We start from the raw sequence: 18,684 nt of genomic DNA, 5'->3' as shown, positions 1-18,684 counted from the left end.
TTTCAAAATTATATATTTTACTTGTAAATCATTACAGAACAATGTAAATTGTAAATGGTTTAAGTGAGCAAAGAGTTTATGTAATTTTTAAAGTCCTCAGTATGATCCTCCTCCAGCTGTACGACATCAATGCCATAGTCAGATTCATCCCATACTCGATTGAGCATGTCAGGTGTCGCTGCACTCACGGCTCTATCAGTGCAATTTCGGAGATCATCCAGTGTTGTTGGGAGTGGCACATAAACAGAATCCTTATCGTATCCCCACAAATAAAGTCACATGTTACGAGATCTGGTGATGCCGGTGACCTTTTTCTTGGAACTGTTGGTACCAACGACAAATGCTCTGAGTTGTTGGAGGTTCACTGCCATGCTGACAGTCAGAAACTATATGACCCCCTCTTTCAATTGGTATGTGATTGGTTCCTAGGTTGTAAAAATGTGGTGCTTTGAAATTAGATGAATCTTTTTAAATCACTGTATAATAAATTCTGACTTTTAATTAATTGTCCTGTATTGTACTTCATTCAGAAAGCACTCAGAACTGAAACACTTCTTATAACTTCAGTATGAATGGGCGGGGCTAAACTGCTGTAGGCTGAATAGGTGGATATGCAAAACATTGTTTCTTAGGACTAGTGATGGACCAATCCAGATTTTTTTTTCACTTCCGATCTGATTCAGATACGCAACTGCTGATACCGATACAGATTCCGATACAAGAGCTCTTTTTACTTTAAGATGATCATTATTATTGTTGGTATTGTGTTTAAGGTTGTGTTTAAGGTGTTTAATCTGTCAATCACTAAGCAAATCTGCAATGAAGGCTGTAGTTGAACTGCTAGTGTGTGACCCTCTGCACTTTTTCACCTGACGTACCGGACTCTGTAGTGCATATGTTTGAGTCCACCCAGAGTACAGTGAGACATAAGAGACACTCAGCTCACATCTGAGGTCCAAATATCAGTTGTGAAGTTCATAGTTTTAACATCATCTAACTGCACCGCTAACTGACGACACTCGGTTGTACAGTTCATGTATAGGAGTCTCTGAAAGGTATTTTCTGGATGCAGATGATACCTGGGCTCTAATTGCTCCAACAGGCTGCTAAATCCGACATTTTCCTCTATAGATAGCAGTTGGTCATCAAGTATAATGAAGGTAAGCAAATTCTCTGCGATCCCTTTAGCCTTTGGGTTGTCTGCTAGAAGTTTATCACGTTTCTGAAAAGCATCAGCGAGAGTCGCTGCCTGGTGGTGTCCTCTAGTCTGTTAGCCAACATTAACTCCTGGTACTCTTTCACTTGAAACCTCTGCAGGTGATTAAACTGGTTGTATTGTACGACACAGCCGTACTTCCACCCCTCGGCACGCCGGCTTTACACACATTACAAGTAGCGGTCTTGCTTTTCGGGTGTTTCCAGACTGAAATATCTCCAAACCAACATTTTAGTCAAACCGACAGCTAATGTTATTTTCTCATTCAGTTACAGACTGAAGTTGCCGCGGTTCATAGTAAGATGTGGAATGGAATATGGATTGGTGATGTTTCATGTTATGTTATGTTACATCACGGCAGGTTCATGGTCCATCGCAAGCTGCGGACTGGAATATATGGAATCCAACAAGTGAATGACTTCAATATCTGTCCCGATACCGATATTCTCGCATCTCAAGTGACGTCACACTGTATAGTCGCTGTCATTTTAAGGACCGAATCAGGGAGTGACTGCGCTAGTGTGATGCCTTCAATTTGCTGTGCTTTGTGAATGATTAACCTGCAAGATGCGACAGGAGCAGAGAATGACTACACCACACAGACCTTTAATTCAGTGTTTTCAAACTCCAGGCTTGAAGCCGCTGCACTGTATAGTTTAGTGTTTCTCGCTGCTGTTCACACCTCGTTCAGCTCAAACAGGGATTAATTAGCTAATAATATCAGGTATTTTAACCAGGGAAACCACAGTTATGCAGGGCAGGGGTTGCAGGACTGGAGCTGAACTAGCAAACTTAGAAAATCACGTCTGTCCAAACACGACGTCGTTTTCCGACCCTCGACATTCAGTCTGATATTTAACGTTTATGTTTCTCCATTCAAACGTCCTTTAAATCTCCAGAAACAGAGAGTAAAGTTATACCGGCTGTTTGCAGCTCCGCTACGACTGTTTATCTCTCAGCTGTTAATATTAGCGAAAGCTATCTAAAGGCTAGCATTGTTCGCCACTGTGTTAATTAGCTGATGTGGCCTTACCCTTCATATGATGAGTGTTTTCTCCTCTTTCTGCAACACCATGGGATCCTTTACCCACCCTGACGTGAAGAGCTGGTGGGCTTCTGTGCTTTTAAATACTTTGAGAAACTCCACAATAGGGAGACGGGTTGTGTATGAGATAAATAAGTCAGGAAAACATGAATTTGGTAGCTTTCCACCAGTTTAAGTGGGACCAGGAGTTCAGGGGAAACTGTATAAGGATCGCAGCCTATTTTATCAACTTTGTTGAGGTAACGTTTTTTCTCTTCCAAAGTAAGGAGAGTAATTTTAGCCATCTTTCACCTTTAGTTACGTTCGTGTGGAGCAGCAACGCCAGGAATTGGTCCCAAATATGGCGGCCACAACAGAAAACTCACGTGACTAACTGTAGGATAGGATAGGATGGGTCCCATCTCTACGTGGGACATTACAGAAGCCAACTTTATGGACTGAGGAGTGAACGTTATGTTTTAAAACTTAAACACTGTTTCATGGTCGGAGCCCTTTACATTCATATTTCAACCAAATGCTAATGTTAATATTTAAAAAGGTGATAATGGTGGAGTTTAATAATGGGGCAGAATTAGCTCTATACGAGTGAGACCATGCTAATTCATCTTTCACTCGTTGTTGGCCACTTAACTGTTAATGCTTAACTTTAGATAGAAGGTTTTCTTGCCTCGGACTGATAAAGACAGTGATAATATTATAAGAAGCATGTTTTGCGTTTTGGCTTTACTTCCAGCTAATTTGTACTCTTCTATCAGAGCTGCAGGCTGCTGGTGTTGATTTTGGATGCTGAGTCTCATTACCAGTACTATGACAACATGAGATCTCTATCTTTCTCACCTTCTATCATACTTTTGCCCCTTCACTCTTCTTTTTATCCCTCATTCCTCTCGTTCATCTGTTTTGCGCTACTCATGCTGTACTGTTGATGGAATACTTTTCCCCCTCCTTAAGTACTTAAGCGCTTTGAGTGAGTTCCTCTCTCCCGCTCCCTCTCTCTGTCTTTCTCTCACTCTCTCCCTTTTTACCTCCCTCTTTCCTCCGCTGCTGAACCGCTTTGAAAATGACAAATGCGGATTAATTGTGGATTTTCTTTGAGCCCTGCCAAAAATACGCTCAAAGTCACCCAACGTGCTGCCGTGTTACCCCAACACGTCGTTCTGTCTCATTTCCTTTGCAGCACTGTTATAACAAGTGTGTGTGTGTGTGTGTGTGTGTGTGTGTGTGTGTGTGTGTGTGTGTGTGCAAGTTTTTGTGCATTGCTGGACCATTTTTAGTGCAATTCCAATTTCACATAGACAGCAGTGGTTATAAAGCTGTGTGAGATGTAAGGAAATCCTGTTTGATTTCTTTAGCTCTTTCATGTCCGGCTCTTCTGTCAAACTCAGGCCCTCTCTAATGAGACTGGATGTACTTTTGCTTTTGATTCGCGTCTGTATTTACCGGCTCCGTGTCGTACAGGCTAACACAGTGTTTCAGAAGCGGAATATGATGGCTAAGATTTAGAATTCTTTTTAGTTCGTAATGATCAACACATTTTAACATGTGTACCGGCTCTGACTGTTCGTATCCATGAGAGATCAAAATAGTCCAGACTTTTAAAAGCTGTTCCTTCTGTCTGGAAATTATCCTTCCAGGTTTCCCATTGCCCACTTTAGGGGTTTGTTTACCTGTTCTGACATCATCTGTTTAACCTCATGACGGTCTTGCTAATGCGATGATGACTTGAATTTGTAACATTCGTTTAGGGCTGCACGATAAACCATAACAATAAGTATCGCGCTTTCTGAATAAGACATGTTCGATATAATAGAGCATTCTCACACTTCCATGTTTAGTGACTGCCCTGGTGGCGTTTTCTACTGCAAGGAAAGTGACACTACTCTGCTGTCGCCACAAGGGGGCGCACTTCTGTGTTTTTTCGACATGATTGGGGGGAGGGGGACAAGGAATGAAAAGAGTTGCCAAATATACTTTAGCAACATCTGAAACAAGGAGTTATATATTCCCTGTTTGAGTGGAGCGATCGGCGATCTGTTCTCCTGGGACCAAGTGTGACAGTGTTTTCACATATAGTTCGTTTTAAAAGAACCGAACTGAGTTCTGTTAAAGTGAACCTGGAAGGGAACCAACTGCAAGTGACCTCAGTTCTTTTTGTGTTCACAATGTAAGTGAACTATAAAGAGGACTCAGTCTTCTTTCTGGTCCATTGAGATCTCAGACCACTTCTTGTTCAGACCACAGCTCCATGAGAACTCGGACCCCTTTCACAGCACTCACGGTGTGCACAGCGCTCGCCAAGTGGGCCGCTGAGAATTGCGTTGCGTGCCCAGCTCGAGCCTTTAACACGGTAAAATCACGCGAGCTCTCGCATCTGATCGCTTTAATAAGTCAGCGCTGCTGTCTGTCTCAGATCACGGACAGACTGTATCCTGAGTAGAACCTCATAATGATCCTTGGTCTGTTTACCTGCTGAAGTGCTGCAGACTGTGGCTGTGTGTACGGCGAGCATCGAGGTCTTCACCATAAAGCAAAGCTAAAGCGAACTGGGGCCGTTTTATTTTCACAATGCACAAATTAATCGAACCACAAAAACGAACTACAAACGAACCGAACTGAGACCACCTTGAGGGGCCTTTTGGGGCCGTTTAGGGGGGTCTGAGTTCGTTTGGCCTGTTCACATATGCAAAAGAAACCATGACTCAGCGGTCTGAGTCCACTTCAGACGCTGAAACGGCCCAAGTGTGAAAACGCCCTGAGTGACATAAGTGGCATAACTGTACTGGCCAGCGAACTGACTTTTATCCTAACATCCTAACAAGCTTTAGCAGCGTTAAATCACATCTGCTCCTCACAACTACAGCGCTGTGTGTTAGTCATATTTTAGAATTAGTGCATTCCCAGGCAACAAAAGTGAAAGAGCACTGCACTGATTTAAACAAAAGTAAACTCAGTATGCTCTGTGTGAGGCACTGGAGAGTGGGAGAACGCCAGCGTCCCAGACAAGCTGTTTTTAGCAGCTGGCTACCTTGAAGCTGTGCTGTGTCACTCGCACAGCACGACTGAATTGATGTTACTGTAGATCAAACAAGACAAAAAAGCACTGATTACAGTTTAAACGTAGCTAAAAGGACGACTCTGTTTGTCTGGTGCGAGAATCACACTGCAGTTAATGCTTTTACACAGCGAGCGTCAGATATACTGCGGTTCACCCCTTAAACTACTACGATAGAACAGAGAATCCAGTCGTCGCTAGCTGGTGTCTGAATACTGCGATATGCTCTGACATGGATGTGGTAGGAGTGATGGCAGTAAGGCGGTGTGATCCATCACTGACGTACCGGGCCAGCTAATGTTTGCTGTTCATATTAAGCTGATGTTGTTGAGAAACTAAACAGTTTAGCACTTGTAACCAGACAGCTAAAAATAATGTTTTCTTTCTTAAATTATGAACATTACAAAATATTGTGGCCATGCTTTTGCAGCTGGTAAAAACAGCTCATCAGAAACTTTCTTCCACTGTCCCATGACAGATTTGTGAAATGTTCCACTGTTTGACAAGTGTTTGTCATGTTCTGGCCATAAGGGATAGTTTAAAACAGAAACTGACCACTCGGGAGCAAAAATCAGCCCTCAAACTTGAAAGAAATAACAATTTGACGTTCATCGCTATATATGTATTGATATCGAACGATATGAAAATTTTAATCGTGATAGCATTTTTGGCCATATGACCCAGGCTTATATTCGTCATTTCATGTATTATAGTATCCATAGTCTGGTGGCGTCAAGCACATCACAGATGTGCAGAATTGGATGCTTGTAGGTTTTGTTTTAGTTTTAGGCTTAACACTCAGGGCCTGTCTCACGAAACAAGTAAGTCAGGGTTACTGACTAAACCCAACAACCGCAGCTGTGGTTAACTCAGTTTTTCAACGGTGGTTAACAACCTTTCTTGTGGCCATATATGATAAACATGAAGAGAAGTGAAGCAGCCTGTGTTTTTTTAAAGAAGAAATCATGCTGTGTAATCATCTAGAGAGACGGCATCTCTCTTGGAGCAAGTAAAACATATTTATAATGTGAAAAGGCAACACTGTTGCTAGTGCCACTGTGTTAGCGCTTACTATGGTAACTAATTGCTTTATATTCTTGATTTCTATGTAGTATGCTTTATTTTTCACGTAATTGGTGCCACAAATGCCAATTTAGCAAAGGTGACCCAAGTTGTGAGACTCATTACGAAGCAGCAGACAGAGGAACATTAAATGAACGGTGGCTGCCGAGCCACTGAAAACAAAACATATCAGACTTTCTTGACATTTGGGTGAAAAGAAAAAGAAACTAACGGCGGCTCTGTACAGTTAAAAACAAAGACCCGAACTCGTTTACTGCCTGCTGTTCATCATACAGCAGATCCACTGAACTGTAACTGTAGGTTACTGCAATTGTGGACCAGGAACTAAATGTGAAGCCTAGTCATGTTTTGTACTTCCTCCCCCCGTCATTGTCCTCTGCATTAACATTATTTCCATATCTACGGCTAAAAATAGTTAGAGTAACTTCAGCCCTGCTTAAGCAGCTGACTTAATGTGACTGGTGAAAACTGACGCAGAATGATGATGAGAAAATGTCCAGGTTTATTCATTGATGCAAATGGTTTTTACCACTAAACAAAATAGTTCACTGCTGCGCAGCACTGAGGGAATAGGGATCCCTTTCAGTCACTGCTTAAGAGTTAATTAGATGAATAAATAATAATTACTAAAAGAACACTTTTCCTGAAATTGCTAACGTTGCTGTTATTCCTTTCCAATATGAGGGAGCTTCATGATTTTAGTTGACATGTTCGAAAGATATTTCAAGCTGAAAGATGGTCAAATAAACACTAAGGCCCAATCCCATTTCACCCCTTACCCCTACCACTTAGCCCTTAGCCCTGTGTTTTGCATGTTCACATCTAGGGTTAGGGTGTCCCACTTTTTGTAGAGATATAGGGGTAGTTCGAAGTGTTGGGCTACATGGCCCTCCAAACGGAGGTTTTTCAGAGGCTCACTCCAAACTGAGCGTTATGAGAAAAAAAGAAAAACAGGCTGTGCGAGAGACCAAATAAACCCACAAGTGTGAGAATTTTCTCCGTTAAAAAACAACAATAACCATCATATTATCTTAGTTTAATGTCATTTCAATGTATTATGGTCATTTTCTTCATAACAAGCATAAAAAATCGCTAATAGCATGCTAATGTCTCGGTAGCTAGCTAGCCAACTTTCCCGTTCCACCTTAAATAGTCCAGCAATATTGTAGCCTGAAGCTCCAGAATGTAGCTAACTGCTGCACCATTTAAGGTGGAACAGGAAAATTGGGTGGGCGATAATCAATATTTGTCTTATCCCCTCTTTGAAAGCATATGATGCCCTAAATGTCACGAAAACCCAGCAGTGAGGTTGCTGAACTTTTCCCTTCTCTGCTATCACTGAAGACGGGCTGGGTTGCCTACAGAGCAGTGCTAGTAACATGTTAATGAAGCGATTTGTTGTTTTGTTTTTTTTTTTTTGTTTGTTTGTTTTGTTTTTTTAATTTGAGGTTCCCATTTCGTAGGGCAAGATTCTCAGTTCCAAGGGGTTAGGGTGACACTCGAAAACAAGGGGTAGGGGTAAAAAGAAGAAATGGGAGTGGGCCTAAATGAGATTGATTGTTCACGTTGGTCAGACTCACGCTGAAACAGAATGGACAGGCACGTTGAGAAGTGTGCAGCTGAAGTGTTTTGACTAAATTCACAGTCTCTGTTAGCTGCTTTCTTTTCTCTTCTCCTTTATGGAGCCCAGTCTGCTCTTAATCAGCTCTAATAATAGACTCCTATGAATAGATGTTCCTCTACCACTCTACACATTTAGCACTTCATTAAATGTGAGCGGATGGAGGGCTCTGTGTATGTGTTCATTCAGTGCCTTATATGTCCAGCAGAGGGTAGAATCTCTGTATTCATCTGTGTCCAGTGGATGTAATAGGCACGTGTGCATGTGTTATGTTCTCTCTCTCTCTCTCTCTCTCTCTCTCTCTCTCTCTCTCTCTCTCTCTCTCTCTCTCTGTTTACTTTAGTTCAATTGAGTAAGCTCTATTATTATAACCATATTTAGTAATTTAGTAACAGAGCTGGCATATCAGGTATCGTTATCGAGCCGATATCAGCAGAAAGTGCTGGATTGGATGTCGGAGAGAAACAGGAATGAATGTGATCCAAACCTGCAACAAATCTACCCTGAAACTGCGCTCGCCCTCCACACAATTTCTTCCGGTGGGGTAGTGGTGTGTGTGTGTGTGTGTGTGTGTGTGTGTGTGTGTGTGGTGTGTGTGTGTGTGTGTGTGTGTGTGGTGTGTGTGTGTGTGTGTGTGTGGTTTTCTTTTCTTTGTTCTGTTTTTCCCCCCATAATTTCTGCAATGTTTGGAGGTTGCGGTGTGAACAGAGTCATTCAGAGTGGTCTGATGTGAAATAATCATGATGTCTATATATAAGAGATCTTTTTTATCTACTCTCTACAACCCCCAGTGAATCTGAACATGTCTTCTGAGTCTTTATATGTAATGCTGACGATGGTAAAATAGTGGCAAATCTGAAAAAATAAGTTTGCTTCAGGCCTGTTTTGCTCCATAACACCTTACATGTACCTGTCTGCCCTGAATGGGTTTTAAAAACATGTTTCAGGTCAAAAGCTTCTCAAAACTATGGTAAGCATTGGGCCTCATTCACCAACCGTTCTTAACACTGCAAAAAATGAGAAGTCTGCTCAACTTAAAACGGTATAGTAACTGATTACTTGGCTTTTCTTGAGTTGACTTCACCCAATTCAAACTTCTTAGTTGAGTCAAAAATTCTCTCCGCTACTGTTTCTAGGTCTGGATCTTGGTTAGATAAACAAAATTGAATTGGTTTTTATTTTTATTTTATTTTATTTATTTTTTTTTACTCAATTTCCCCAATAGCTGACACTCATTCTATCACACAGTCCCATCTGGCGTATTTCCTTTTGGGCTTCTGGATATGGACAGCTGTGGTATTGCTGGGATTCAAACTCCTTGTCTCCTGATGTTGGGATGAATTATTAGACAGTTGCACCACATGAGACTGTGCTACTCAAGTTAAAACAACAAATATTTTCTACGGTGTATCAAACATTTATGGGCACAAAGTCTGAGTTGCTTTGTGTTCCTGAGTGGTGCAGTGGACTGAGACGTCACCCCAACAGGCGGTTGTGAGTTTGAACCCCAGCAACGCCACAGCCGTCCATAAATGTGTACCCAAGAGGAAGAATGTCTAGCAGGATTGTGTGGTGGAAAGAGTCCTGGCTGGTGGAGAAACTTTTGACTCAACTAGTAAGTTTGAGTTGTGTGAACTCTTGTGATCTCAAGCTGAGTCAACTCAAGAAAAGCCATGTAATCAGTTACCATATCATTTTGAGTAAAGCTGACCTCTTTTTTTACAGACTAGAAATTTTAACATCCACTCACAGTTTTCACAAATATTCTGACGTTCACTCGTTCTCTTATTTGGGATTTGTTCTGGGGTAAGAACAGAATCTACACACACTCAAGAGCGCAAAGGTGCAAACAGTTCTGCAGTTTAAGAACACGTCGTGAATCTGACAGACTTTTTCTTAGGACTTTTCTCAGGAATCTCTCTAAGAAAAACACTTTGTGCCTCATTCACCAGTATCTTCCACTGTTTGACATCAGTGTGTTCATAACCATTTCATGTAATAACTTTCTGTAAGGGAGCTTTTAGAGCTGTTAACTTTTTCAGACGTTTGGTTCCCATCACCACCATTGTGGACGAATCTAAAGTTTCTCCAGACCACAGCATTTCACACCAAACTACTCTGACACTGTTTACATCTTAACTATTTATTTATATGGAAATATTTAAATTGAAACAAAACTGGGACTCAGTCTGAAAAGTGGAAACTGTCCCAGATATAGAGAATGTAACTGCAAAACAGGCTGCCTTTGCTTTTAAATAAAGATAAATAGATATTTATCATTTTTTTTCAAACTTGCTTATCGTGCCAGCATTGACCACATTATGGATATTGCAGTTAGCATTAATAAATTTAATAAACCTGTAATTACTGGGTGCTGCTACACTATGTTAACACCTTAAAATCTCAGGCTTATTACACACTAAGGCTTATTATTCAGTAACTACATGTACTTCAGTGCAAACTGGTGGAGCTATTCTTAGGTTATAAAAGGGTGTAATAAAACTTCGGGACCTGCTGTTCAGCCCTGGCCATTTAAGGGGTTAAAAGAATGTCTTACAAACCTGAAATTGATTGTTTTTTTGTTGTGTTTGGACTGTTTAATTCTCTTTTTTTTTCCCGTCTTAAAATTATACAAAATAGAATTATACTGAAAACGAATTGCTTGGCAACCGAAACACCACTATTTTATGGATATATAACAGATATAGTGCTCATCATTTAATATATATATTGACTATACTTGAGTACAGTACAATATAAAACAGTATTTTTAAAACTGAAAAATGACATCATGGTATGTCAGTATCATGGTACACCAGTATAGACAATATATCATCCAGCACCTCAGAGGTGTATGACTTCGAATTTCATGAAATATGAAATATCTTGCAGTATCTTGCTTGACTCACTCACATGTGAGAATACACTGGTGTAAACACATACAGCACTTCATTGTGTGCCTGTGAAGGTGTTACATGACTTTATTTGCTGTGCTGATAGAATTAGGTGGGATTTGCTGTGCTGATGGACTGAGCTCTCTATGCCAGATAGCCACAATAGCGTGAGTCTGTGTTAATGAATTAATTGGCTTTATTGGTTTTAGGGTGGTTCACCTGTTCCTCCAGCATGGAGGAAAGGATGGAAGCGTCACAGGGAAGCAAGCTGTTTTTGTTTTCTTCTTTTTGACGTCTGACCTTTCTAACTGACCTTCTTAGGTTGCGTGTGTAAGTAGGTCCGGTAGCAGTGGTGAATCGCATCGGCTCCAATATTCTAGCTCCAAGTTTAATCCCACATTAATCCACCTAATTTAACCATCTCTCACCATTTATCACTGTTTATGTAGCACTTCCATTACTAGATTAGAGAGAGTTTGACCAAAAAAATTACTGAATACTTGTGGCGTTTCTATTTATGCCACAAGTATTCAGTCAAAGTTTTCTAGTTAGTTTTCTACTGGAGCTATGAGGCTAATGTAGCTACAGGTAATGAAAGTTTAAGCCCCACCAATTAGCATTGTTCAAACTGCATTCCTAAATCATCACACACTCGCCTCAAACTGTGTAGAGTTGTTAAGTAATCTCAAATAGACTTACGCATGTGGTTCCTCACACTGTATGAGACACTGTTATCTTGGACAGAAGTACATTAGCATGGCTAAAAACAGAAGCAGCCGTCTTGTTTGTATTGTTTTTATAGAGAACTGTGTGTAATACAGTGTCGGAAACCACATAAACAAGTCTCTTTGAGGTGGGAGGAACTTCTGAAAAGCGGCAGATGCTTTTTATTATTTTTGGGGGCCGTTTAGAGCTTCCTAGCATTAACATTACCGGTCAGGCTTTCTGGCTTCTTTCAGCATTCATAGCCCCTTAGAGTGGGGATGTGCAGTGGGACACTATATAATATTATCCTCATTATTTTATATTGTGAGTACTACAGGGAGATTCACTCGAAAGAGGCCCCGTATATTCTGTAAAAACTCTCTCTAGGATGAAGCAATCTGAACAAAACAACGTGCAATGCGCTCCTCAGTATATGGAGCTTCGAACGAGGTGGGATGCCCCTGCGTCAGAGTGATAAGGTAGACGCCGGACAGCCATCGCCACATTTAACCTCCGCTTGCAACTTCCGGGTGCATACCCCCTTCGTGTGTCTGGCAGAAAACGGAGATCACTTCCAGCATCGCATGTAATAAAATTGATTACGCAAACGTCAAGGTATGTAGCATATATTTTTGGTTCAGATTGCTTCATCCTAACGGGAGTTACAACAAGATATTCAAGGCCTCTTTCAAGTGAATCTCCCTGTGCGTTTTGGTTATTAATTTGTTTTATGAAATTTTATGCTGGATATTATTTTACATTGAACTTTGTTGTTGGTGTCTTCCGTATAACTTCATTCTTTATGATTTAGAATAAAACTGGCAGTTTTTGTGACCATCAGTGTTAAAAGCACAAACAGTGCTGTGCAAAAGGTTTTAGGCACCTGAGAAAATTAGAATTAAAAAGCTTTTCGTCTGGGCGGTTGGCATTTATGCGGTTAGAAAAAACTAGAATAAGTACAAATAGCATTAATACAATAAGTAGTGATTTTGTGTACGTCAGTGTGTTCATTCAACCATTTCCAGACCTCTCCTCGAGGAAGCCCAGTGTTAATTGTAATTATCATCCCACACCTGGTTTGGCTCATCAGTGCCGGTTATGCTGTGTGCTGGTGAAGGAATTTAAGAAATCCATGTGTAACCAGCTCAACAAGATATGCAACTTTTTTTCAAAGTAAGAAATTCTTATTTGTTTTGCTTTTGTCTATTATGATGACATTTAGGGCCTTTCAGGCAGAAACACACTCACTGCCCAGATATGTGTGTTTAAAAAATGTGCTTTGGTGCCAAAGACTTGTGCTCTGTTGTAATTTTTTTATGATTTATGATTTGTTGCTCCATGTTTAGTTATCTAATCTTTCTGTATTCCTTCTGAGAGCATGATTTGGGCTGTTTAACTGGATGTAGTGCAGTGTATGACATGGTAAATAAGTCATTGTATTGTACTGTGTTATGTTCTTTATATGTGACCCTACTCGTGCTTTTTGTGTGTTCCAACTTACCAAATCTCAGAAAAATGATATTGTGATGTGTATCGTGCATCGACAAAATGTCTTCAGGTATTGTGATGTCCTGTTTTTCCCATATTGCCCACCCCAACTCCAGAGCCTCCTGTACGGCCCCCGAAAATCTGCTCCAGAGTAGCTGTAGTTTTTCAGAAGTTCCCTCCACCTTCAAGATACATCAGAAGGGGATTTCTTGTCCTGTTAACAAAACACAGTTTCAGTCAAGCGTAAGATGATTTGATCATGAAGCTAATCGGTCTACAAAGGCTTCCATTACTTATTAGCTACGTTAGCCTCGTAGCTCCGGTTTGTTGATTTGTGCATATAGAGAAATAAGTAAGAGAACGAGGTAAGGTGACGTTCGCTGGTTGAATCTGAATCTGAGTGAGCAGGAAAAACAGCCATCAAACCGCGTCTGCGGCCGAGAAACACCATCTCCTCAGACGTTCTGTCAGCTCCTTTAACAGACGCCGATGTAATCGCAGAAACGAGTCTTCTTCGTCTTTTTTCTCCCATGTTCTTTTCTCCTCATCGTTCTGTTGCTTTAGAAGAGTGCTGACCCGACAGCCGGAGAAAAGGCCGGCGGCGGAATTTGTGTGGAAAAGCTTTTCTTATGTACAACACTGTTCAAAAGTTAGGCATCATGGGATTTGATTAAATATGAAGCATTGAGAGTGTTAATTCTATTAGGACTTAATTCTGGATATATATCAGGTTCTCTCTGACAGTTAATTTAATTATAACTTCATTCTGCATAGCAATTTTATTATAACATCATTCTGGATATAAATATTATAATTTCATTCTGAATATTAATTGATTATAACTTAATTCCGGAGGATGTATTATTAGAAATTCATTCTGAATATTCATTTATTTAATTAGAACTTCATTCTGGATATTAATCTCAGCGTCTTTAACAGTGCAGTGCTGTGTGATGGAGTCTTAAACCAGACCTTTACACTTTATCTGCATTAAGCTGCATTCAAACTCATCAGCTCTCTGTCTGTCTGTCTTTCTGTCTGTGCCTTTGTTTTGATCTCTCTCTCTCTCTCTTTCTCTTTCCATTATCTCTTCATATTCTTCACTTTTCTCCCTCCGTCTCTTTCTCTCCGTTTTGTTCTCTGTGTAGCTCTCTCAGCTCCCTCCCTCTCCTCTCTCTCTTTCTCATATTCTATGTCTCTCTCCCTTCCTCAGGCTCTCCGTTTCCCCCATCACTCTTTCTTGCTATTCGCTCCCTCATTCTCCCTCTCCCCCTTCAATCTCTATCCTTCTGTTTTGTGCTCCCTCTCTCCCCAACCCCCTTCCCTCCCTCTCTCCCCAACCCCCTCCCTCCTCTATTTTGCTCTCTCCCCACCCCTCCTCCCTCCCTGTCCTCCCTATATCTTTCTCTCCCTCTCTCTCTATCCTCTCTCCACTGCAGTCCGCTCTTCTTTACTTACTCTCTCTCGCTCTCTGCGTCTCTCTCGCTCTCTCTCTCTCTCTCTCTCTCCACATCCACCACTACGATCTCGCTGCAGCGCCTCTTCTCGGCACCTGAGGTGGATTTCTTTTTTTTTCCATCCTCCTCTCCATTTCTCCTCACATCATCTCTTTTTTTCCCTCCTCCATCATGTTTAAGCTCTCTCCCTCGCCTCTCTGACGGCTAATCTTTTAGCCTCGGCTTCGCTTCGCTAGCGTCGTTATTTTAGCTCGGGCTGCTAACGTTAACCTCACAACCGTCACCTTCATCGGTCCGTCCGTCCATCCTCCTCCTCCTCCACCCCTCGGCTGGAGATGGGACTCCTCTCCGGCCTCCTTTTTTTCATGGACTCTCCGTTCTCCGTGGTTTTCCTCCGCCGTGTGAGCTCCGTGAGCCGGTAGCTAATCATGCCTCTGAAATGGAAAAGCGGCTCTCCGGTCAGCTGGAAATTCCCCGTGCCTGTGCTTAAGACCTCCAGGTCCTCCCCGCTGTCTCCAGCCTACATGTAAGTAGCGGGAAATACGACACATAACAGAAGCGATGAAGTGGAGAAAGTTTGATTTTTTTTTCTGTGTGCTTTGGTTGCTTTTTTAGCGCTTTTGTCTGTCGCTCACGAAGCTCAAGTTGGCTCATCAATTGGAATTTTCCGGTCCACCTTAAATCGGTAGCGGTTACGTTCTGCAGCCGTGAAGGCGTCTGAATGCAACTGCGCCTTTTAAGGTGGAACGGAAAATTCGGTTAAGGAGCGAACTTCATCATCGGTTCTCTCTTCCTTTATCCCCTCCCTGTTTCTCTATTCATCTCCCCACAATGCTAGGGGGTCTCTCTCTCTCTCTCTCTCTCTCTCTCTCTCTCTCTCTCTCTCTCTCTCTCTCTCTCTCTCTCTCTCTCTCTCTGTATGTGTGTGTGCGAGGCTGAGGGTGAATCTATCAGCTGTCTGTTATTCCGCGGATCTCCATCAGATTTCAGTCGCCCGGTGCCTTATTTATGTTTATTTTTGGCTGCGAGCTTCCTCCTCCCTCCCTCCCTCCCTCCCTCCTTCTCCCTGCTTCCCTTTTTATCCCTCTCTTTTTTTCTGCATCTCTCTCTCTCTCTCTCTCTCTCTCTCTCTCTCTCTCTCTCTCTCTCTCTCCGTTTCTCGTTCTGTGTCTCTCCCCCACACCGCTCTCTAAATCTCATTCTTTCTCTTTCTCTCCTCTCTCATCTTTCTCCCTTTTTATTAGCACTTCACTCTCTGACTCTCTCTGTCTCTCATCCTCTTTCACTGTGTGTGCATCTCCGTGTACTGTGTACCATTTTCGTCTCTCTCTTTCCCCCCTCCCTCGTTCTGTCTCTTCCCCACCCCACTCTCTCAATCTCATTCTTTATTTCTCTCCTCTCTGTCTTTCTATTTTGTTGTCTTTTTCAGTCTTCCTTTCTTATTAGCACCTCTCTCTCTCTCGCTCTCGCTCTGTGTCTATAAATGTCTCTCATCCTCTCTTTCACTGTATGCTGCTCTTGTCACAGTGTACCATTTTTGTCTCTCTCTCTCTCTCTCTCTCTCTCTCTCTCTCTGTCTCTCTGTCTCTCTGTCTGTATGGAAGGATTTCTGATGGTGCACCTGCTCTCTACACGTCCTGTTCCTTCTCATCTCGTCTCTCTGTTCCGGTTTTCAGTTCAGTTTTATTGTCCTAAACGGTCCCGGTCGTCTCCTCTGTTCGGTGGTTCAGTAACCTCAGTTAAACTGGGTCAGCATTTCTTAATTAATGAGCGCCGCTGATCCGCAGCTCTCATGCAAGCAGATCTGGCTTTGTTTGTTCATCCTAGTAAACCCACAAACCCGGATTTACAGAGTTTGTGTTGCGGTTACGAATTACAACTTCTGTGTTAACATCTTTCACGCTGCCTTTACGATTCCCTGACAGTCACAGATCCAGGGGTTTAACAGTTTTAACAGTTCACATTTTGAGGGTGTAAACGATCTCGTTCAGCGTTAGCATAACTGCGTTTCGGTCTGCAAGTTCTCGTAAAAAATCCAAGTTGTGTATATAGACTGTTAAAACTTTGCACACAGTGGAAATTAAGTTACAGATTTGCAGATCTGATTGGTCATAATTTGCCAAAGCAAATTTAATAATGAATTGATTTAATTTGATTGTGTGACACAGCATCAGTGTAACAAACAGAAGATTGTAACATTCAGTTTATACATCACTGATGTCGGAACAAAACCTCGTAGCTCCAAAACGATAACTTTACAGGAGAAAGAAAAAACATACTTTACTTTTAATGTAAGTCAATTGAACCAGACATTTTTCCCTAAGTCATTTTGGGCCGTTTCTTTTGGTCCATTCATCATGAAATTAACATAAAGGGAAACAGGCATTTACAAATTATGTCTAAAATGGATGTGTGTGTGTGTCTGTGTGTGTGTCTGTGTGTGTGTCTGTGTGTGTGTGTGTGTGTGTGTGTGTATAGACACACTGTACACTGAGTATAACTGGTTTGCTCTTTAGCAGAGAGACTGAAATCAAAAGATCAGGTTTTCATGTTCCAGTTCAGGTTTTCCACCCTCCCTTGACTTAAAGCAGGTGTGCTGAGAGTGACCTATAAGCTCCTTTAAGTATCTGTTAGTGATGATGAAATCCTGGTCTGGATTCCGGATCCGGATTTGATTACCTTTGCTGTGATCTGTAGTGCTATGGTAAAAGAGCAGGAATGAATTTAAACGAATTAGTGGCGTAAATCTCTGACCTCACTGTGATTTTTGATTTGATTAAAATATAAACAGTACAACCAATAAATTTTTATTCAGTCATTTTTATTTATAATTAAAAAATCTTAAGCTTATTACATATGAAGGCTTATTGTTCAGTAAATACAGGGGCTTCAATGAGCTATTCTTAGGTTATAGAAGTGTGTAATAACACTTTGGGCCACCGGTGGGTTCTGGGTGTTTAAAAGATTACGTCCCCCCCCCGATTCTTGCCATTGATTCACTAACTTGAGATCATTGAACTGCGTTTTCTGCTCAGACTAAACTGTAAAATGTAGTCACTGGGTCAGTCTGTGAGCGTCTGAGCAGCTGTGTGTTCGTTTAAAGTTTGTTTGGGGTTAATTACTCCGACGCACATTAAACCTCACTGGATTAAATTTCACAGTTAATCGGATTAGCAGTTACAGATTTATGTTTTAAGAGTCTGGGACTAGGATTTAGTTGTGAAGCTGGTTGTATATCTGGACTAGAAGACTTGTATTGTAGGTTACGTTTAAGAGAGCCCTGTTTTGTGTTATATAATTCTGAAAATAGAGTCTGACTGCAGATGGCCTCTTTAAGTGTTTACAGCTTTCTGAAATGGTACAGTAGTCTGCAATTATGTATGGAACCCTACCATTCAGATTATAGTCTACAGTTTAAATATCTGTCTGGCTGTGTGTGTGTGTGTGTGTGTGTGTGTGTGTGTGTGTGTGTGTGTGTGTGTGTGTGTACACTCTCACTGAACCCTTGTTTTGTAGGGATGGGTGTGGTTATGTGAAAATACAGATATCCAAACTCCTCTTGGCATTCGTTTACTTAATCATGTATTAAGTATAGTGTAGTGATGAAATGAATTATTCTATACTTTTCGTTTCTGAGAAGTGTTTTTAACATGAAGCGAAACGGCCACATCTAATCAGTGCTGTATATGGAAATATTTCAGACATAACCGTAAGTGTATACAGAGTAAAGCTTGGATGAGTCACTGTTCTGTAGGTCAGCTGGTTGTGTGTTAAATCACCTGCATCTAAAACAAAGATGAATCACTAAATCAGTCAAAAAAATGTTGTTGATCACCTCTTATTATGCTGCAAAGCTAAAGCCTTAGTGTTCATTGTTTATTCATAAGAACATATAATGCTTCTTTTTTCTTTTCAGAATTTTAAAGTGCTGTTTCTTTAAAAATGCTCATGTTTGAATAGCGAAAAAGGCTCAAATGTAAACCCCTCATGTCTGCACACTAAATGCAAGTGTATGTGTATGTGTGTGTGTGTGTGTGTGTGTGTGTACGGAACCCATTGCTGGTTGTAGATTACAGTGTTAGTTTACTGTGGAGTTTGGAGCAACTGGAAGTTTTAAGGAACC

At 41.3% G+C, this 18,684-nt stretch overlaps 1 protein-coding gene across 6 annotated transcripts in view; it reads left to right on the top strand.

Annotated features, from left to right (window-relative positions):
- Positions 1 to 18,684, top strand: part of klhl13 (kelch-like family member 13) — a 103,880-nt gene that overhangs the window by 16,697 nt on the left and 68,499 nt on the right. For 2 of the 6 annotated variants that reach the window (XM_036564727.1, XM_036564729.1), the window contains exon 1: positions 14,990 to 15,087. The exons of the other annotated variants lie outside the window; for them this stretch is intronic. In XM_036564727.1, coding sequence (XP_036420620.1) covers positions 14,990 to 15,087 — 98 coding nt within the window. Of the gene's footprint in view, positions 1 to 14,989; positions 15,088 to 18,684 lie in introns of those variants that run through there. 6 annotated transcript variants of the gene reach the window in all.

This window comes from Colossoma macropomum, unplaced genomic scaffold, assembly GCF_904425465.1.
Source record: "Colossoma macropomum unplaced genomic scaffold, Colossoma_macropomum, whole genome shotgun sequence".
In the NCBI taxonomy this organism is placed as follows: domain Eukaryota; kingdom Metazoa; phylum Chordata; class Actinopteri; order Characiformes; family Serrasalmidae; genus Colossoma; species Colossoma macropomum.
Note: the sequence above shows the minus strand (reverse complement) of the source record. Positions and strands in the feature narration are given on the sequence as shown.